The sequence below is a fragment of the Alligator sinensis genome, unplaced genomic scaffold (genome assembly GCF_000455745.1).
Source record: "Alligator sinensis unplaced genomic scaffold, ASM45574v1 scaffold410_1, whole genome shotgun sequence".
Taxonomy (NCBI): domain Eukaryota; kingdom Metazoa; phylum Chordata; order Crocodylia; family Alligatoridae; genus Alligator; species Alligator sinensis.
The window spans coordinates 1,395,775-1,417,648 of NW_005841972.1; the positions used below are offsets into that span (position 1 = coordinate 1,395,775).

The 21,874-nt window shown below is 49.1% G+C and overlaps 2 protein-coding genes across 3 annotated transcripts in view; one reads left to right on the forward strand and one right to left on the reverse strand.

Annotated features, from left to right (window-relative positions):
• Positions 1-16,376, forward strand: part of RHBDF1 (rhomboid 5 homolog 1) — a 166,741-nt gene extending 150,365 nt beyond the window's left edge. Inside the window, exon 17 of one of the 2 annotated variants that reach the window (XM_025200639.1) lies at positions 14,500-16,376. In XM_025200639.1, the coding sequence (XP_025056424.1) occupies positions 14,500-14,577 (78 nt within the window). In that variant the 3' untranslated portion in view covers positions 14,578-16,376. Of the gene's footprint in view, positions 1-2,597; positions 4,237-14,499 lie in introns of those variants that run through there. The other variant, XM_025200638.1, reaches the window with a different exon arrangement.
• A 196-nt stretch (positions 16,377-16,572) lies between these two features.
• The window catches only part of SNRNP25 (small nuclear ribonucleoprotein U11/U12 subunit 25), a 16,814-nt gene continuing 11,512 nt past the window's right edge, over positions 16,573-21,874 (reverse strand). Inside the window, exons 5-6 of the mRNA XM_006020879.3 lie at positions 19,645-19,711; positions 16,573-18,442 (exon numbers count right to left, since the gene is read on the reverse strand). Of these exons, the coding sequence (XP_006020941.1) occupies positions 18,434-18,442; positions 19,645-19,711 (76 nt within the window). The 3' untranslated portion in view covers positions 16,573-18,433. The remainder of the gene's footprint in view (positions 18,443-19,644; positions 19,712-21,874) is intronic.

The following is a 21,874-nucleotide window of genomic DNA, read 5'->3' on the forward strand; positions in this document are numbered from 1 at the left end:
CCACAACAGCTCCCCTGCCCTACCTGTGCCTCTTGGCCCCCCCACCCACAGCCCCTGCCCCCCAGCCATGCCAGAGTGGGCCCCAAGCTGCCAGGGCTATGGGGCCAGGGACCCAAGTCTTCAGGTCCCTGCCCCCAACAGCAGGTCGCTGCAGCAGAAGCAGCATGAAGCTGGCTCCCCCACTGCTGCTACCTGCTTGGGTGGGGGCAGGGCTGGGGCTAGCTCCTGGCTTTCCCCCAGCTCTGCTGGTGCCTCCCCCAGCCATGACTTGCAACCCCCCAGCCCTGTCAGAGGGCCCCCCCAGCCCTGTGCAAGCTCCATTTACCACACAGGCTCCAGGAACAAAGAGTAAGGCTGAGCTGAGCCCCGAGCTATGGCTGACTGAGAGCCTCAGGCCCCCCCTTCTCCCTCCCCCTTTAGGCAGGGCTCAGGGTTTCCTGCCTGTTTGCAAACAGCTCTTGCAGGCTGGAGCTCAACCAGCCTGCAGCGCTGTTTGCAAAAGTGGAGAATCCATGGGTTTCTCTGCTAAAAGGAGAAATCTATGTTTTCTCTGATAAAAATGGGAAATCTTTGGTTTTCTCTGTTTTCCCATGGGAAACAAAAAACCCACATCCCTGGCGATCCCTGCCCATCAGCAGGGCATAGTGGGCCGGGCACCCTCAGTCCACCGAAACAGCTCCTCACCCTGCACCTGGGATACATGCAGCAGGGGTATGCTAAGGGTGCGGACCAGCTGTCGGGGGGAGAAGGGGGGCTAGCCCCGGGACATCTCCCTGGAGAGGCCCCCTGTGGGAAGGGCAAGGTTGCAGGCAGTTCTGCGTCCTAGTCATCTGGGAGCCCCACACCCTCCCCATCCCAAATATCATGGGCTTGGCAGCACAGGAGACAGGCTGGCCTACAGAAGGAGAAGGGTGGTGATGTTGGCTATAGATTTAGGATCCAGAGGCCTTGTTCCGAGGAGGGAGGGGGGACACCAACCTGGTCCCACCCTCACACCAACCACAACCTTTCCATTCGATAATAAGCAAATTTATTAATACACAGTGATAACAGAAGAGAAGCAATACAAAGAATCAAGCAATTATATATATGTACCAAATCCTAGGGCTGTCATCACCGTCAAAGTACATCTGGCCAGGACACAGGCTTCACTCTGAGACTCTTTCTCTTAGGTGTCAGATGTCAGCCGTATGGAGGTAGGATGACAAGGACACACACCCCCTCCAGTGGGGTGCATGAGAAGGGCTGGTGGTATGCCCTCTGTCCATGGTGGTATCGGGGACCCTTCCCAGAGGACAGGGATGGAGATGGGGAGGGAGGACGGGGAGGCAGGGAGGGACGAGAAGGAACAGGGAGGGATGGGACAAAGGGAGGGACCCTTTGTTACTCTCAAGTCTTTGCTTTTGTATTCTGTTTCCCTCTTGATGACTCTTGATCTGTGGCTATCTCTGGTTGGTTGTCTCTTTGTGGTCACATATCCACATACTGTGTCATCAACACAATCCAAGCTCATCACACGCACACATACTAATATGGTCTTTTCGGGCTTTCTCCAAATGTTACACAAATTGCCAATTGCTCAAATCACAAGCAAGACCTTATGAGGGAGGATAAGGCAAGATACCGCGTTTACTAAGTACCCCCCCCCCACCACCACATTCATACCCCAATTTCTGTTCTGCGCTGGTAATGTATACCAGTCTTATCAGTGCTTAAATCAACTTAGTGACCAGCCAAGTTGATCATGAGTAGGAGCTGGGCTCCTGCCAGTCCATCTCGTCAAATGAACCAATGCTCCAGGATGACATGCAGAACAAGACCCAAAATCGATACGTCTCACCCCATCTTTTATAGCCTGGTCAATTCACCCAGTCCTCTGGGCTTTTGCTGTGTTATCATCGTGTTCTTCCTTGAAGGTCAGTTGCCATTGTTCTCTCGCTGTTCTGGGGCAGATTCTTCTTGTGTAGTCTTTTATCTGTCTGCATTCTTCAGCCAGTTGCCAGCTGATGTTTTCCTTTTCCACAGACACACTCTAACCTATTCTCTCACACATACAGCATACAACGGTCTAACACTTATGTCAAGCTACAGAGCAATACAAAAATGGAGTTTCTTAAGGCAATGCAAAACTCAAGAAAATACATAAGATTAAAAGCAATAGGCAGAAAGTTTATTTGTATAACACTAATTGGTCTTTTCCCCAAAACCGGGACTCAGGCCCCACTCCTGCTCTGGGGCCTTGCAGCTGGTGTCACTTTATCTCATGTTATGGGACACTATGGTATATGCTCCCAATTCCCAGACTGTTTTCTAGACTATATGTCCTTGTTTTGTTAGACAGTCTGTCTGCCTTGAAGGCTGTGATCTCATCTTATGGCACACCCCCTCAGTTCTCAAACTATGTGTTAATCCATTGGCCCTGTTGTATTAGACAGCCCATCCACCTTCAGGATTGTGAGAAACTTTGTATGTGAGACCCAAGTTTCTTAGAAATCAATTAACCCCTGCTGTCCATCTTGAATCATTCTAAATGCATATATATCTATGTACCTACAAGTCAATTCCCAAAAGACAAACCTTTAGATACCATTTCTAAGCCAACAGGGGAGAGGGGTCTGATGCTGCGACAGCAGGTGCTGCCAGGAGCCTGGACTGGCCCAGCTTGGGAAGAAGGCAGAGGAGGCAGGTTGCCTGTGTCCAGCTGACCAGTCCCTGAGGAGTGAGCAGGGATGGGAGGGGGCTTAGTTGGCTGCTGCCTGGCCCAGGCCTGCCTGCCCGACTTACCATGGTCCATGGGCACCAGTGGATGCACGACCCCCAATCTGAGGCCAGGCAGTGTACAGCTCCCCTGTACAGGGCATCTTATCTCATAAATATTGCAAACTTTCATAAACAGTTTTTTTCTCATGGCTCTGCGAGTCCTGCAGCTGCAGGGGAGGCTGCAGTTGACAGCTGGGAGGCACTGTCAGGGTCACTGCCGCCCTTGGCCGGGGCCTGGAGGAGGACTCAGGACCAGACTCCATCTGGACAGGCTGGTGATGGCCTGGGAGGACCAGCTGACAGATGCATGTATGGTGGGTGGAGTATGTCGCCAACAAGGATGTGCTGAACCAGCATGAGAAGGCATGGGGCTGGGCGGACCAGGAGTTTATGGCATAGCTCCTGGCCCTGGAGGTGTGGCGCATGGAGACCCTGGAGCAGCAGGCTGAGCTCATGTCCAGGGCAGTGGAGATGATGAAGGATTGCTGGGTGCTGAACACTGTCCTGACCCTGGTGGTTGCCTTCCTACTGCCCACTGCCCTGCCCCTAACTGCAGCCCTGACTACCCCCCCGCAAGCACCCGCTGCCCAGCAGCAGGCCCCTTCATGGGCCTGAGTAGAGGTCCAGTGCTGCCTCCACCAGCAAGGTGCCCCTGCCTTAGCCCTGGGTCCACCACCCAGCACCCTGTCTGGGCCTATCCTTGCTGCTCACCCTGGGTTCACATGGCCATGGAGCAGGAGCTGCCTGCAGCAGGACTAGGGCCACGCACGGGCCCTGCTGACCCTGGACACTGGCTACCAGAGGGAGAGCCACCTGCATCTGGAGATCACCCCTGGGTGAGCCCCCACCCGCCAGGCTTGTTGCAGTACGAGTACCCGTGGGGGAATGGCCAGAGGCCAGGGTGCTGGCCACCTGTCCCTGGTCTCTGCCTACTAAGTGCTGCCACCCCATGCCCCTCCAACCATGGGAGGGCACACAAACCACATTGTAAATAGTTTGCACAGGGAAGAGGATGTTTAATTGGTGGAAAGGGTGGGTGGTGCAGGGGCTCATGTTGGGGAGGTAGCAAGGATGTGCTTTGTTGTTGAGGAGGGAGGGAAAGCGGGTGTGTTTGTTGTGAGGGCAATAAAGTGTTTTTCATAGAACTATCTGCAGTGTGCATGGTGCTGGGGGTGGGTGGTGGGGTAGGAGTCCATGGGCAGCTATCCAGGCGGGCTACAGCGTGGAGTACAGGAGCATGTGGTCAGTCAGTGCTTCTTGAACCCAGTGCCCTAGCCCCTACTGGCAGGTGTGTGGCTTGCCCAGAGGCTCAGCAGGGGGTGTCTGCCACTGTCACTGCTGCTGCAGCTGGTACTCCCAGTGCCAGGAGTCCTCCACCCGCTGTGCTGCCTCCATCCAGGTCTTGTGAAATTGGTCCCCCCCAAGCCTTGCAGATTTTAGGCATATGCAGGCTGTGACAATGACCCGGGGGATACTGGCCTTGGCAAACTCAAGGTGGGCAGTGAGGGTGTGCCAGCATCCCTTCAGGTGGTCAAAGGTGCACTCCAGGAGGTGCCCAGGCACTAGTTGAAGTATGCCTAGGGGGGGTCCAGCTGGCCAGTGTAGGGCTGCATGAGCTAGGGGAGGAGCAGGTAGGTGGGGTCCCCAGTGAAGAGGGTCGGGACCACCATGGCACCCAGCTGGAGGTCCAGAACCCTCAGCACAAAGCGTCCACTCTGCACCAGGGTTGGCAGGGCAGAGTTGTGGAAGATGTGGGCATTGTGGGCAGTGCCAACCCAGGCAGCACTCACATTTGTGAAGGTGCTGCACTGGTCGATGATGGCCTGGAGCACGACAGAGTGGAAGCTCCATTGGCTGTAGTAGGGGCAGTCACCCTGGGGTGGGCAGGTGAGGGGGATGTGGGTCCCGTCCAGGGCCCTGATGCACTAGGCGACTCCCAGGGTACAGAACCGCACCACCACCAGGGGCTCATGCACATGGAGCAGTGTGCCCCAGAACATCCTGGAGAGCACTGCATACCTCCAGGATGGCCTCCCCAGTGGTGGCCTTACCCATGCCAAAGAGGTGGCCGATGTAGTGGAGGCTGGCAGGCATGACCAGCTTCAGCAGGGCAATGGCCAGTCAGATGTCTATGGGGAGGGGCTACTGCATCATGGTGTCTGTTCAAGGAGATTCAGGAAGGTCTAAAATGACAGACCTACAAAGGATGGAGGACTGGATCCAACTCCAAGGAGGAATATTTTGCACTGGTCTGGACCCACAGCGAACCAGGAAAGCCAAGGCTGCGACAGAACGACAACCAGCTACAGGTATCAAGGACAATAAAAAGATCTTTTTTTAGATATGTGGGGAGCCAGAGGAAAAGCAAGGGCAACATTGGACCCCTGCTAAATCAGATGGGACAACTGACAACTAACGCCCAGGAAAAAGCCAACTTGCTAAATGGGTAGTTTGCGTCAGTCTTTCACCAGTCCCACGGGACGCCCCTGCCCATTATGGGACAGGGATGCCTGGGTGAGGGAGATTCCTTACCCTCTATCAATGCTGACCTTGTGAAGGAACACCTTGAGAGGCTGGATACCTTCAAGTCAGCTGGCCCTGACCGTTTACACCCCAGGGCACTCAAGGAGCTGGCTAGCATCATAGCTCAACCCCTGGCACGGATCTTCGAGAACTCCTGAGGCTCTGGTGAAGTGCCCGAAGACTGGAAGAAGGCCAATGTGGCCTCTAAGAAAGGGAGGAAAGTGGATCCAGCAAACTACAGGCCCATCAGCCTGACCCCTATCCCAGGGAAGGTCTTAGAAAAGATTATCAAAGAGGCCATTCTTAACAGACTGGTCGATGGCAGCATCCTGAGGGATAACCAGTACGGGTTTGTTGCGGGTAGATCTTGCTTGACCAATCTTATTTCCTTTTACAATCAGGTGACCTATCACCTGGACAAGGGAGATGAGATTGATGTCATATATCTTGACTTTAAAAAAAGCCTTTGATCTGGTATCCCATGATCAACTCTTAGCAAAACTGGCTAACTGCGGCCTTGGCCTCACCACAATCTGCTGGCTGGGGAATTGGCTCCGGTGGTGGTTGACGGAAGTCAATCATTGTGGTGCCCTGTGACCAGTGGGGTCCCTCAAGGCTCTGTCCTTGGGCCTACACTATTCAACATCTTCATTAATGATGTAAACATTGGTGTCAGAAGCGGACTGGCCAAGTTCGCTGACAAAACCAAACTCTGGGGTAAAGTGTCCACACCTGAGGACAGGAGGGTGATCCAGGCTGACCTGGACAGGCTCAGGAAATGGGCGGACGAGAACCTGATGGTGTCTAACACTGAAAAATGCAAGGTTCTCCACCTTGAGAAGAAAAACCTGCAGCATGCTATCTTGGCAGTGCTATGCTGGCTAGCACTATGGGCAAAAGGGACTTGGGGGTCATGATTGACTGCAAGATGAACATGAGCCTTAAATGTGATGCTGCAGCTAGTAAAGCGAGCAAAACGCTGGCTTGCATCCATAGATGCTTCTCAAGCAAATCCCAGGACGTTGTTCTCCTGTTGTACTCGGCCTTGGTGAGGCTGCAGCTGGAGTACTGCATCCAGTTTTGGGCTCCACAATTCAAAAAGGATGTGGAGAAGCTTGAGAAACTACAGAGGAGAGCTACACGCATGATCAAGGGTCAGGAAAACAGACCTTATGATGAGAGGCTGAGAGCTATGGGTCTCTTCAGCCTGGAAATGCGCAGGCTCAGGGGTGATCTGGTGGCCACCTATAAGTTTATTAGGGCTGCTCACCAGGATCTGGAGGAACGTCTTTTCACCAGAGGGCCCCAAGGGATGACAAGGTTGAACGGTCACAAACTCTTCCATGACCATTTCAGGCTGGACTTAAGGAAGAACTTCTTTACTGTCCGAGCCCCCAAGTTTTGGAATAGACTGCCGCTGGACGTGGTGCAAGCGCCTACTTTGAACTCCTTCAAGAGACGATTGGATGCTTATCTTGCTGGGATCCTATGACCCCAGCTGACTTCCTGCCCCTGGGGCAGGGGGCTGGACTCGATGACCTTCCGAGGTCCCTTCCAGCCCTAACGTCTGTGAAATCTATGCAGAATGCCTTCAGCCACTGCTCATTGTCCCAGGTAGCCTGGACAATGTGCAGTCACCAGTCCTGTCTAGCCAGGTGGGACCAGAGGTAGCAGGGCTGAAGGGCCAGGAGAGTGTGGATGGGCCTGGGGGTGGTGCCTAGGAGCATGTCACTGCTGCCCCCACCAGAGTCCAGCCAGCAGGGCAGAGTCCAGGCAGCAGCTGCATGGCGGTGGGGGGGCCTGGGAAGGCGCAGTGAGGCCAGCCAGGTGGTCTCTGCACTTGAGGAAGCCAGCAGGGCCCAGAGTGCTTTGGGCCAGATGGCGGTCACCGTGGTGGACCAGCAGGTCCAGTAAGGTGGTTGGCAGGAGCCTGAGGCACTAGCCGTTGCTGCCAGGGGCCGGGGTTGGGGCAGTCATGGCGCAGGGAGACAGAGGCTGCAGCAACAGAGCTGCTGCGTGCTGTCCCTGCACTGTGCAGGCTGCTTCTGCCAGAAAAGTGGCTGGCCAAGGAGTAGGGTTGCCTTTTAAAGATAGCCTCTGGCTGCAGGCAGCTGCCACTAAAGCCTCCAGCTCCCCCTGGTGGCAGTAGGGGCCCATTGTAGGACCCCAGGAAGCAGGAGCAGTTTGCTGTTGCTTGCAGAAAATCTGTGGTAGATGCTTACTCAGGAGCTTTTACTCATGAGTAGTTTATTAGCAAGGAAATTGCTCCTGGATCAAGTGCACATGTAGATGCATCTAGTGTGTGTCAGAGGGAAAAGGAGGAGGGATGTATGTATAGTCACAGAAGAAAAGTGATTTTAAGAGTACTTTCCTGTCACAGAACAGGTGTACAACATGTCACCTGCAGTTAATTATAACTGCTGGAAATCTGAATAGCAGCTATTCAGATATCAAGTGTAAGAGAAAGGACTAGAACGAGGTTATCTTCCTCAGGCAAGTACAGTCGGACCCCCAGTTACACAGTTTCAAGTTACACTGATTCGTGTATACACGCTTTATATAACGTGACCATGTTTCAACTTATGCGCTACCCTGCTTCACATTTACGGTAGAGCGGTTGTTAGTTTGGAGTCTGCTTACATAGCGTTAGCATCACTTGTCGTCTCCTCCAAGATTGTCCATCATTTTTGTTTACGGTAACCCCTGAATATTTGTGAAAATGGCGTCAAAGAAAGCCTTTGATGTTGTGCCCAAAAGCACACATAAGTCTATCACCCTGGCCCAGAAAATAGAAATCCTTGATAAATTAAGAGAAGGCAATAGTGCTGCATCAATTGCTCGCCATTACAGTTTAAGTGAATCGGCTGTGTGTACCACTTAAAAAAAGTGAGCAAAAAATTAGAGACTGAAAACGACAACCCCTGTGAGTTCCAGAGTGTCGTTGGTGACTAGAATTCCCCATTTAGATATGGTTGAGAAACTCCTTAACCTTTGGATCAAGGAAGGACCAATACAAAAGGAGCAGTTGACGACGCAGCAATTAGGGCTAAAGCTTTGTCTCTGTATGAGCACATAGCCGGGAGTAAAGGTTTTAATAAGGCTATCAATTCAATTATTTTGTGTTTAAATATCCTTTTATTATGAAATAATGTTATCAAATCTTGGTCCCAGGTCCCTATCCCCCTGTTTTCCTTTGACTTAATGCCTTGAGTTACAGAGTTTCAATTTACACGGTGTTTTTCAGGAACGTATCCCTCACATAGCTCAGGGTTCGATTGTATTTGAACCACAACATTGCATTCATGCATATGCACACTCTCTATGATCCAATGAACAATTATGTCATACAAAATAGAATAGTTTCAATATGAGACATCGAAAGAGTCATATTCCAGAATATGTTAGTCTCATACAGGTGCCATTCAGATGGGAGATAGGAAATGTGAATTCAAATCCCATCAAGCAGAGGAGATACTTTAACCTGGGTCTCCTGCATCATGGGCAAGTACTCTAAGCGCTAGACGGTATGATAAAAGGGGTGGGTGGGCGGCAAAAGGATGCTACTTCCTCTTGAGCTTTATTATTTTGGCTTAGACACATGACTGACTCCAGAACAGGGGCAGATTGGGGTGGGGGGGAAGCACACAGTGATATATCCATATTCCCTTTCAGTCAACCACACTGCAGAAAGAGCAGCCAGGGACTTTATTTGTCACTGAAGCAAGTAAACATTCCCCCCATCCCTTTCCCTCCAAGCTCAATGATGCCTCCTTTCCCCCCTCCCCTGCCCACCACTGCCACTGTCTTTGGCTGCATGTGCTGCCTGGCAGGGGCGGCTTTGGAGCTCCCCCCCGGCCCTCAATCCTGCAGCAGGCAGACTCAGCCAAGGACAACAGCAACAGTGGGCAAATCTACATGTTCATGAATGTGCCTTAGATACTGGCAGACAAGGTTCTTTGGGTAAATCTAATCTTTTATTAGACCAACATAAATAGTTGGAAAAATTCTTCTTTGCAAGCTTTTGGGTACAAACACCTTTCTTCAGGCAGAGGAAGTATCTGCAGTTGTTTTGTGCTCCTCCTGGGTGGGAAAGAAGCCAGTATGCAAGAATGCCAGTCAGTTAAAATGCAAATTGTGGTAGACAATGGGTGAGACAGGTGGGAGAAGGGAATATTTACCTGGTGATAAAATGTAGCTGGTAAATAGTAAAGAGGTTACCTGGGGTATCAGATATTAGACGGGTTAAAATGTGCCATATATTTAGTGTCTATATTTAATCCATGATTTTTTGTATCCAGGAGGTTGACGAAGTGAAGTTCATAGGCTCATCTGCAAAAGGTGTTTTGAAAATTCCCTTTGAGAATTAGATCTAGAATTAGAGATTGGAGAGAGTGGTTATCTTGTAAGAAATGTACCCCCACAGGTAACTGGATATTCTTGTCTTTCATAGATTTTCGGTGTGTGTTCATTCTGGTACACAGTTGTTTGTTTTCTCCTACATAGATTGTAGAGTCGGAAGGGACCACGAAGGATCATCATGTCCGACTCCCTGTGCCAGGCAGGAAAGAGGACTGAGGTCAGATGACCCCAGCCAGGTGCCTATCTAGCCTCCTCTTTAAGACCTCCAAGTTGGGTGATAGTACCACCTCTCTTGCAGCCCATTCCAGATTCTGGCCACCTCTACTGTGAAAAATTTCATCCTAATGTCTAACCTGAATCTACTCTCCACTAGTTTGTTCCCATTGTTCCTAGTTACTCCTAGGGGTGCCCTGGTAAACAGCACATCTCCAATTCTCTGTTGTCCTCCCTTGATAAACTTATAGGCAGCTACAAGGTCTCCCCTCAGACATCTCTTGTGAAGGATGAAGAGATCCAGATCCCTCAACCTCCCCTCGTAAGATCTTGCACAGATGCCACTAATCATATGAGTGGCCCTCCTCTGAACCCTCTCCAGATTCTTCACATCCCTCTTTAAGTGTGGTGCCCAAAACTGGACACAGTACTCCAACTGCAGACTGACCAATGCCTCATAGAAGGGGAGCATCACCTCCCTCAATCTGTTGGTCATGCATCTGCTAATGCACGATAAGATGCAACTGGCTTTGTTGATGGCTTAATTACACTGCCGGCTCATGTTCATCTTGGAGTCAACTATGACTCCCAGATCCCTTTTAGCTGCTGAGGAGGTCATACCCCAACCTATAGGTGTGCTGGGGATTCCTCCTTCCTAGGTGGAATACCTTGCATTTGTCTTCGTTGAATTGCATCGTTTCGTTCTGCCCATCGATCCAAGCTGTCCAGATCAGCTTGTATCTGCTCCTTGCCCTCCAGTGTGTTAACTCTGCCCCATAATGTGGTGTCATGGTCAAACTTGGACAGGGTGCTCTCCACACCCTCGTCCAAATCACTGATGAAGATATTAAATAACACCGGTCCAAGGACCGAACCCTGCAGGACACCACTGCCCACCTCCTTACAGGCTGAAAACATATTTTTACATCAGGGCATTTGGTACGCTGAATTATATTGCATTTCTGGATGTGCAGGTGTAAGATCCAGGAATGTTGATGGCTCTGTTGTGGGGTGTAGTTATGGTGGGGTTGGTGGAGATTTGTTGGCAGGTTTTACATTTCTTGTCTTGGCATGGTCTGGATCCATTTGGTGTGTTTCGGGCCGTAGAAAGTTTGCTTTTGGTGACGAGGTTGTCGAGGTTTAGTGCTTGTTTAAAGGATAGGATGGGTGGTTCTGGGAAGATCTCTTTATAAGAATTGGGTCTTCTTCTAGTATGGGTTTCAATTATTTGAGGATTTCCCGTATAGGTTCCACATCATGTCATAACTAATGGTGTGTGATTCATGGGCATTTTCTTTCTGCACTGCAGCAATTCTTCATGTGGTATCCAGGTGGCTCTTTCAAAAGTGTAATCTCTCTCTCCGGAGCAGTGTCCTTGTTGAGTGAAAGCCCTTTTGAGATTTGTGAGGTGATAATCATGAATGTTCTCCTCAGTGCAAATTTGGTGGTATCAGAGGGACTGGCTATATACCCCTTAGATACTGCACATTTAGTTTACTACTTCCTTAATAAAGTACTAACTAAATGTGCAGTACCTAAAGTCACTACACAGTACCACTGGCGCATGGTTATTTAGTGATGCTCACTGTACATTAGCCTAATAACATGGCACAGTAGGCTATTAGCACAGTTTTTGCCATGGCACACTACTGTGCATTGTTACTAGGCCAACGCACAGTAAATGTCTCATGTAGATGCACACAGTGGATAGGTTCTTCCTCCCTGCCAGTGTGGGGAGCAGGAACAGGAGAAGAGAACCTGCCTTCTGTTACTGCTATCCCTGGCTGAACCCAGCTCTACGTGCAGCTAGGCTGGAGCAGGACAGGAGTGTCTCCGGGAGCTTCCCGCTCTGTCTCTGGGTCAGCTGGGGACAGGGGCAGTAGCAAGTGGGGAAGTGGGGTGGGAAAAGGATAGGAGGGACCATGCTGCTGAGCACAGAAAGGAAGCCGGAGGGGGGGGGGGGTTTCTTCCCCGCTTGAGGTTTTTAAAAAAAAACCCCCCGCGGGGGGGGGGGGGGAGTTTCTTGCCTGCTTGATGAATTTAAAAAGAAGTCCTCCACTCCTGCAGTGCAGTCTGCCTGCCATGATGTGGGTGAGGGAGGCTGGGAGTCAGGGTGCAGCCACTCCTGCAGCGATCGCTGCTCTTGTACCCTCCGTTCCAAAATTCTGGATCCACCCATGCTCCAGGATGATAAATACTGATCAGAGAAAGCCACCTAAAGGCCAAAGGCAGCACTTGAGATATGCCCTCTTCTCTATGCTTTCTGTTGGCTGCCTCAAAATACTTCCTTCTCTGTATGCTGGCTGTTTATGGATCCTTATTTTAAGGTACCTCACTATCGCCCCACACTGAACAGAGCAGCTGGGCACCTAACTCAAGACTGTGGATTCCACTAGCTGGCAAAACACCGGAAAGGTAGCTGGTACATAGCAACGTTCAAGTCTTTTTAGCATTCTAAGCCATATCCTTTATCTGTTTTGCATTATTGATAATGGGCTGGACAATGCTTCTAGCTCTATCTTGGCTCACCCTCTGCCTCTACAGGTATTTGCTTCAGGTCCAACCTGAGTTTGGGATGAATTGTGCTTTTTACATCTGGTACAAGTATCTCAGAGCAAAGATAACACAAATGGAATGCTTGCTACCTGAACTGAATGCTGGTGGTCAGACCATGACCACTGCAATAAGGAGGACTGGTGCTCTGAACAGTTTAAATATACATGTTAATAATAATAATAATAAACTCCAACTTTTACCTAAGCTTAATTTGCATAAAATGAACTTTTCCAGCAAGGAAAACTTACATCACACTCAAGCTCTCTTGTACAATATGAATTTTCATTTCTATCTGGGAGAAGCTTTACAATCTGCATTCTCCTATGCCTGAGGAAGGGCATGCGTGTCCGAAAGCTTGCAAATAAAGAATTTTTTTTGCAACTGTCTAGTTGCTCTAATAAAAGATATCTCCTCTACCACACTGACTGGTTGAATAATAAGTTGTGACAGTCAGCTTGGGATTGTATGGCTTCCATACCTGTTGGAATAGTTGAACTGGTTTGCAGCTCAGCTCATGCAACAGCATATGCTTTGCACCTTAACTTTTGAAAGGCTCTGGAGTCTGGATTTGACAAGGTAATGTTTTTGTCACACAGGGTACATCTACATATGCTAATAATCTGGGAGCAGTTTACTCTTCCTGGACATGCATCCACACATGCAGGGAACGCAGGAGCAGATTTGCTACTCCTAGCAACAGACTTCTCCCACTCCCTGCGGCCTTGCAATGGGCACCTGCAGTAGCCAGGGGGAGCTCTAGGATCCCCCTAGGTCAGGGGTGGGCAATTATTTTGGGCAGGGAGCCACTTACTGAGTTTTGGCAAACCATCAAGGGCTGCATGACAGGCAGCCCAGGGCACATAAATATTAATTTTCTAAATTTTTTAGGGGCTCTGCGGGCCAGATAGAACGGCCTGGTGGCCTGCATCCATCCCCCGGGCCACATTTTGCCCCCCCCTGCCATAGGTGCTAGCTCAGGGGCCAGGAGACAGTTGTTTCCTGCCTGCTGCCTGGGCAGGCTCAGCCACCAGAGCCTGGATGGGGACAATGTCTCCCTGGCCAGGCAGCAGGGAGCTCCCAGCCCCCGCTCTGTGATTGCCGGGCCCAGAGTGAGAGATCCTTATCTCCCAGAACCAGCTCCACACTCACAAGGACCGGGGTTGGGAGATCCTTATCTCCCAGCAGCAGCTCCATGGTTGGGGGGCCAGGAGGTCCTTATGTCCCAGGGGCAGCTCTGTGATCACAAAGCTGGGGGTTGGTGATCCTTATCTCCCAGCCTGAGCCCCAGTGATGGGGCCTGGGCTGAGAGATCCTTTTCTCCAAGCATCAGCTGCACGGTTGTGGGGCTGGCATTGATGACCAGGGGACTGGAGCTGAGAGATAACACTCTCCAAGTCCCAGCCCCCTGATCTCCAGCTGGAAGATAAGGGTCTCCCAGCTCTGGCCCCATGATTGTGGAGTGAAGGCTGGGAGATCCCTGCTGCCAGGGCAGGGGGACATTGTCCCCACCCAGGCTCTGGTGGCAGAGCCTGCCCTGGCAGCAGGCTGCTCCCATGGGCAGGTAGCAATTTCCTGTGCCCCTGCTGCCCAGTTAACTGAGAGGGTCAGGCGTCTACACGTGCACTACTGCACAATGAGTAATCTCAAGTAAATTTGCTGCTTGCATTTGCAGGTAGCAAATTTACTCGCAATTAAAACCAATTATTGCACAGTAAGCATCTGCATATTCAGATGCAGATGCTTACTGTACAGTAATTAGCTCTATGGCAACAGTAACATGTCTCCTGTAGATGAGCCCACAAAATACTAGTTAAAATCAAGGCCTTTTCTTTCTGAGATGAGGTGAAAGGCCATGTTCGTGGATACAGCCCCATTTCAGATTTCTCCACATCTGCTCTGCCAAGGAAGCTCTGGCTCAAATTTCTGTTGGTGGCCTAGTGAATTATCATGATAGTGACAGAATGCTGCCTTGATGCTCCATATATCTATGTTATCTATAGCTGGTATCTCGCCATCACTTCTGAATAATAATGTGTATGGATGGTAGTACATTTATGCAAGCATCTTAACTTACTTTCACCTAACCAGGGGAGAGCTCAGCATCATCACTCTCAATTTAACGAGGAACACAGGCATGGGCGTGGGAGTGACAGCACAGGCAGATAGTGAGTCTCTCCACCCAAATGACACTCTGCACTGTCTAGAGTCTGCAATCATGGAACAAGATCATCATAGCTCCATGAAGACGTATCCTCATAAAGTGGTAAGGGATGCTGGTTATGAGGTACACGTAGAAATTAGAGCTCATGCAGCTCAAGTGTTTTTGGCCTTCTCTGCTCAACTTGAGAGAGCATGTCCATTTGCATATGTATAAACCTGTATGGAGAGAGTTGCCAATTCCCACTTCTATAGCTTTGGTCACCAGTTTGTGACAGGGCCCTGGCAGATGTTGTATTTATGGCACATTTAACATGTTAAATAGTCCCAGTCATGGGGGATGGGTCTCCCATGCTGGGCTCCCTGCATCAGAAGTCATTAAATTGGGCTCTGAGAAATGTTACATCCGATTCCCAAAACTGTACGTCCTACCATTCACATCAGGCAAGGCAGGACATGCAATTTTGGGGACTGGGCATAAAATTCCTCAGATTCCAACTACATGATCATTTTATGGTCAGTCAGGGACTGCAGAGAGCAATAATCCACAGGCCTACTAGTTAACATCCAACACCACTAGTCTCAAAGAATGTGATTAGCAAAATAAACAAAGCAAACACGTTAAAACAGAAACAGAGCTAAGCGGCTGTACTCGGAAAAGCCTGAATTGCCACTTAACGGGCTATTTTGCAGTAAGACTTGGGGCACCTGTCCAGCCCTCAGCCAATCAACACTTAGGCTTTAATTTTAAATGCAACAAGTTTAACATGTCCTTAGTTTTACCTTTTCAAAGACATTCCCCTGCCCTGTCCCCTCAAGCCCCAGGAAGTGGAACTATTCTTGTCATGTACAATGGCTCCTGTTGATTCTCTTCCATACCTGAGGAGAAAGCAAAACAGATTGCACGTGTCCAGGGAAAATATCTGGGTGGGAGGTGGAACTGGAGGTGTTACCAGCTTGTCAGCATGGAGTCTGGTTGAAGCCTGTTTTCACATAACTCCAGAGCTCAGCCTGGGGTGAGTGCAACTGCTGGTCAGTCTTCCTTCTCTGAATTCGGTGGCAGAGGAAAAGTGGGAATGGATGGCAGTAGTGGTATGGACTGTGAAAGCAGGGACTCCTCAGGGTCACCAGTTGGGGAGTTAAGCGCTCACAGAGCATACAGAAGAGATTGCTCACTGGCATTCGGGGTCATGGTGAGAGGGTGTGGCTAAACCCCCTTTGTGGTCTGTCACACACTCATTGAGCTCTTTGCTGTGAATGCACCACACAGCCAAGGTAGGTGTGGCTGCACTCCCTCCCCCCTCCATCCACTGTGATCCTGGAGCTGCCCATGCATGCGTCACAAAATTGGGAGACCTAGATAATCCCTAACCTAGATTACTCAAGGACTCAGCACACAAAACACCAACTCTTAGCTTGAATCTTCACCGATTCTTTCAATTTAGTGATATTAGCTAATAACTAGAAAAATAGTAAATGCGATGGGATGGCTATATTCTTAAAAAGGAGGAAGAATGATCCAGATAATTACTAGGGGTGCACTGATAAATATTTTCTTGGCTGATACCAATGGCCGACTATTAACCAGCCATATTGGCGGATACAAATGAAACAATTTACAGGAGTGAAACCTGGCAACTTGGAGAGCAGCCTCTGGCCAGTAGGTTTGTGACCCCACCAGCAGTGGCACAGAGCCACAGGTGGCTCATTCTGGGGCTGCGGGTGTCTTAAAAAATAAGCCTTCCCCCCGCCAACTGCTATAGTAGGGAAAATTGTGGCTGGGGCATAGGTCAGATTGCAGGGGGGCGGAAAACAGCTGGCCACTTGAAGCCCCTGTCCAGGGGTTTAGATTGTACCCGTGTTGACTCCCCAGCCCAGCCCCTGGCTTGTTTACTTTTCATTCCATCCAGGAAGAGCACACACCAACTGCTGAAACTTCCTTAGCCCGACGAAGGGTTTTTGAACCCAAAAGCTTGCTTAATAACTTCTCCAACTATTTGGGCTGGTCTAATAAAAGATATCGAATTCACCCAAGGAACCTTGTCAGCCCCTGTCCAGCAATTCAGCAGTGATGGCACTGCTGATTGGCTGGGCAGGAGAGTTTCCATTTGCTCTGTGCCCAGGAAGGACCCCAGCCTAAGCCAGAGCAAAGCTGCCCCTGATGGTAAGGAGGGGTGGGGGACAGAAAAAGACAAATGATAAACAGGAGGCTGCTGAGCAGCAGAAGCTACCTGTCCCCACCCCCATGCAAATTTAGGATGAGGGGCTCCCCCACCATGCAGTGGCAGGGCTCCTCTGTTTTACCTGTGTATGCGATGGGGCATTATTGATGTTAGTTATTGTCCCTTGCCATTACACACATTTGAAATGGTGATCTGGAGATTTCTTAGGTAAACAATTTCATGGAAACTCAGGGAAATGAATTTGATGGCCCAGAAGGCCATTTTCAGGTGTGTGTTCCATATATATGTTTAGCAGGAAATCCTCAGAGCTGCGTTTGATGCTGCTAAATTACTCCCTTGTCTAGAAACCTTCTATGTCATGGTGAAAAGTAGTTCTGGTCTTTCTAGTTCACTTGTTTGCTAGATGGGAGAATTACAAATGACCTGTTTCTCAAAAACTAAGAAGCTGCATTCCAGCACAAAAACAATTTGATAAATTGAGAATCAGCTGGGCAAGGTCTGGAAGCCACATTGCTTGGGACATTTAAAAGCAGACTGTTCCTCATAGGCCTTCAGGCAGTCTTACTCAGGGTAGTGGAAGTGTCCATCTGTGACTGATCTATCAAGATTCTGCTGTTCTTTTCTACATAAGAAGTTGAGAGAATTCAGGGGCTCTACTTGCCCCTGCTGATCGTTGTCACATCAAAGTTTCAATGTCCCATTTTGAGTGTTTCTACCCTGTCAACCAAATGAAAGACACCAGGAAGCAACAACCTGGACTCTGCAAAATGTTGTCAAACATAATAAAGACAATAAGGTAAGAACAATGGCTTTTTAAATTCATAAACACAGTTTAGCTGTTACTTAGCAAGGCAATAGATAAAGTCTTCCTCAGCAAGCAAAATTAAGTTGATATTATCCATAGGAGTAATTTTTTTTGGGGGGGGGTTTCAGGCCCAAGACAGCACTCTGCCCCCACAAAAAGCAGGAACCAGGCAAGTCAGACATGAGTCAGTGACAACTCACCTCACATACTATCTCAATCTTCCAGAAACTTAGTGATGTTTAACCTATTTAACTTGGACAATAACGAAGAGACCTTGTCATACCAACAGGGTCTCTATCCTCTACAAGAGAAAATGGGAACACTGGAGGGCTGAGAATTTTGTGGCAGTAAATTTTACTGTTCAGCTGTAGAAGCTAGATGATGTTGTAGGAGAAACATCATAGAAAATTCTTCTAACATACTAATATTCTCAACCTTGAATTAGCAGTGATACGCTTGCCACAGGAATTAGATAGATACCTAATGTCAAATGTTTTCTATCCATCATATAACCCCCCCACTCCAATTTTATCAATTTCAGGCACACAGAGCCCATGAACCCTGTCACAATATCTCTACATCACATCTACTTAACCAAGAGACAAGCTCCTTGAGATTACGACAATGAAGTAGAGGATCTAGATCTGCATTAGTTTTTCATGGGCTCCAGTGCTTTGGCAGTTTGTTTTCACAACAGTCTACTGTTGAACTGATTCCTTTGTACTGAACGTGATGCCTCCTTTACACTTCCATTGATGGCTTCAAACTGATCCTAGAACAGACACCATGGAAGACACACTTCTGCTTTCATCTTCTTAAGTTTAGAGTTGCTCAGGAACAGCAGCCGCCTATCTGGCTCCAGAAACCCCATGTCTGGTCAGTACATCTGCACAGATAAAGTTGATATTATCAACTGAAAATAAAGGATACCCTGGTGGCATAAAATACTGAAAAATAGTGAACATTCGAAAACACAGAGCTCCCTGTTCATGCAGTAAAAATATGGAGCACATGCAAATGATAGAGAAGGTTGATGGAAATTACAACTTCAATTTGCTCCTCTATGAACTACTCTAAGTTTCTCTTCTGAGGTGGTGCTGAATTCCCAGGTGGCTTGGGTGGCTCCTAGGATGGTTAGAGTGGAGCAAGTCTTTTTCAGAGAACGTTGCGTCTCCTGTTAAAAAAGATACTGCTTCCACTACTCCCACAGAGTGGGTGGTACTCTCCTGTAACCTCAGGTATTGCATCTAGGCCAGGGGTGGACAAAATACGGCCTGCGAGCCAGATCTGGCCCACAATGCCATTCTATCTGGCCCACAGGGCCCGTAAAAAAATGTTGAAAATTAAAATTTATCTGTCCTTGGTTCCTATAAAAAATGACAGGAACTAGGGGCACTAGCACCCAGGGGAATCCTTGGCGGGCTCCTGCAACAGCAAGGCCCACCTGGCCCTGCCCCCCAACCGGAGACCCCAGCAGGGGCTTCTGGCCTGGAACCATGCGACTGCCCTGGCCCGGGAAGGAGCTGGTGCAGAGTGCGGGGAAAAGCGACCCCTCCCCTGACACACGGCAAAAGGGACCTAACTGTATATTAGACCTCTAAATCAAGATGAGAAGCTAGATCTGGAATTCTCCAGAGAACCGGAAGAGGCTGCAAGAGCACAGGATATGGTCGTCTAGGGTGACTTTACCCAAACATCTGGGAAGAACACTCAGCCAGATCTGACTGGTCGCATAGATTCCCGACTTGTATTGATGAGCTCTACCTGTCTCAGGAAGTATACGAGCCGACGAGAGGAAATGCCCTCCTAGATTTAGTTTTGGCCAAAGGGGGACGATTTGGTGAGTGATCTAATGATAGAGGGTAACCTAGGTGACAGCAACCACAACACTATCATTTTCACTGTCTGTCGTAGGGCTGGGAAATCTGTCAGTAAGGTACAAATTCTTGACTTGAAAAAAGCTGACTTAAATAAGCTAAGGGCTTTAGTGAGAAATGCCCTACGGGATCATGGACCCCAGGGAAAGCGTGGACGAACAGTGGTTGTTCCTCAAGGGCACGATCCTCAGTGCACAGATGTTGTCCGTACCTGTACACAAAAAGGTGGCACAGGGGCTGGGAGGTCATCTTGGTTCAATAGGGAAGTCACAGATTTTCTGAAAAAGAAAAGGGAAACTTATCAACAATGGAAGCTAGAAATAGGCCCCAAGGAAAACTACATAAGATTGGCCCACACCTGTAGTGGGCAGATTAGAAAAGCAAAGGTGGCGACCGAATTCAGGTTAGTGACCGAAATCAAGGACAATAAGAAGCCCTTCTATCGGTACATAGGTAACAGGAGGAAAACCAGTGGAAGTGTGGGACCACCACTCAATGCATCTGGACATCTAATCACTGACACCAAGGAGAAAACTGAACACCTGAACGAGTACTTTGCATCTGTATTCCACCAGTCTAAGAGTGATAGCCTGCCAAATGCAAATACGACACAGAATAGTCGCAGATGATCACTTACCAACAGTCAATGGAGAGCTGGTAAAAGAGCAGTTAGAGAGGCTAGATATCTATAAGTCAGCAGGACTGAATGAACTCCATCCAAGAGTGCTGAACAAACTAGCCAAAGTCATCGGAGGACTGCTGGCAAACCTCTTTGAGAATTCGTGGTGCTCAGGAGAGGTCCCAGAAGACTGGAAGAGGGCCAGTGTTGTGCCCATCTTCAAGAAGGGGGGAAAGAGAGGATGCAAGGAACTGATCCTTAACATCAGGCTGATGAACCTGACCTCAATCCTAGGAAAAATCCTTGAAAAATTTCTCAAGGAATCCATATGTGATAAGCTAGTAGCAGGCAAAATTCTGAATGACAGCTAGCATGGTTTTGTCACTGGTAGGTCATGTCTGATTAACCTAATCTCCTTCTGCAACCAGGTTACTCACCACCTGGATAAGGGAGATGAGGTCAATGTCATTTATTTGGACTTTAGGAAGACTTTTGACTTGGTGTCCCATGAGGCTCTCAAGGTAAAACTAGGGGACTATGGGCTCAACAACTCAACAGTCAGGTGGGTGGGAAACTGGCTGTGGGATTGGACCCAGAGAGCACTTATAGATGGATCTGTATCGACCTCTTGGAAGGTAGCCAGTGGGGTCTCCCAGGGTTCGGTACTTGGACCAGTACTTTTCAACATCTACATCAATGACCTGGATGTGGGGGTGAAAAGCACACTGGCAAAGTTCACCGATGGCACTAAGCTCTGGGGAAGTGCGGCCATGCATCAGGATAGGCTGACGATCCAGGTAGACCTAGACAGATTAGTTAGATGGGCGGACCAGAACCAGATGCTGTTCAACACTAAGTGCTCCACCTGGGGAGGAAAAATCCACCACAAACTTACAGGCTCAGTGGTACTATGCTAGCTAGGACCACTTCCAAAGGGACCTGGGGGTCATAATTGACCATAAAATGAATATGAGCCACCAGTCTGATGCTACAGTTAGCAGAGCAAATAATACACAGGCATGCATCAACTGATGTATCTCAAGCAAACCTAAGGAAGTTATTCTCCCACTCTACTCGGCGCTGGTGAAGTCACAGCTGTAGTACTGCATCTAGTTCTGCATGCCACACTTCAAGAAGGATGTGGAGAAGCTTGAGATAGTCCAGAGAAGAGTCACTTGTATGATTAGAGGCCTGAACAGCAAGCCATACGAGCAAAGGCTGACAGATATATGACTGTTCAGCCTAGAAAAGAGAAGACTTTGGGGGGGATTTGGTGGCACCTTACAAATATCAGGGGACAGCATCAGGGGCTAGGCGAACAACTATTCACCAAAGCGGCCCAAGGGAAAACTAGGAGCATTGGTCATATACTCCTAGAAGGTTTCAGACTGGATATAAGGAAAAACTTCTTCACTTTTTGTGAGACCAGATTCTGGAATAGACTCCCAGTGGAGGTGGTGCAGGCACCTACCCTGGAGATCTTCAAAAAGAGACTGGATATACATCTTGCTGGGGTTATTTGACCACAGCAGTCTTTCCTGCCCAGAACAGGTGGGGCTGCACCCGATTATCTCACAAAGTCCCTTCAAGCCCTAAACTTCTGTGAATCTGTGAAAAAAAACACCTGCTGTCATTGTGCATGTTGGAAGTGTTCTTAATCCTTACTAACTGCTCAAAAACTTAAGTAATAAACGAGTAAAGTTGCCTAGGGCAGAGGTTCCCCACCATGAACGATGCATACCCCCAGTGGCTGGAGGGGCACGGCAGTGGCAGGAGCGGTTAAATGGGAGCTCCCACAGATTCTGCCGGCACTGTTGGCAGC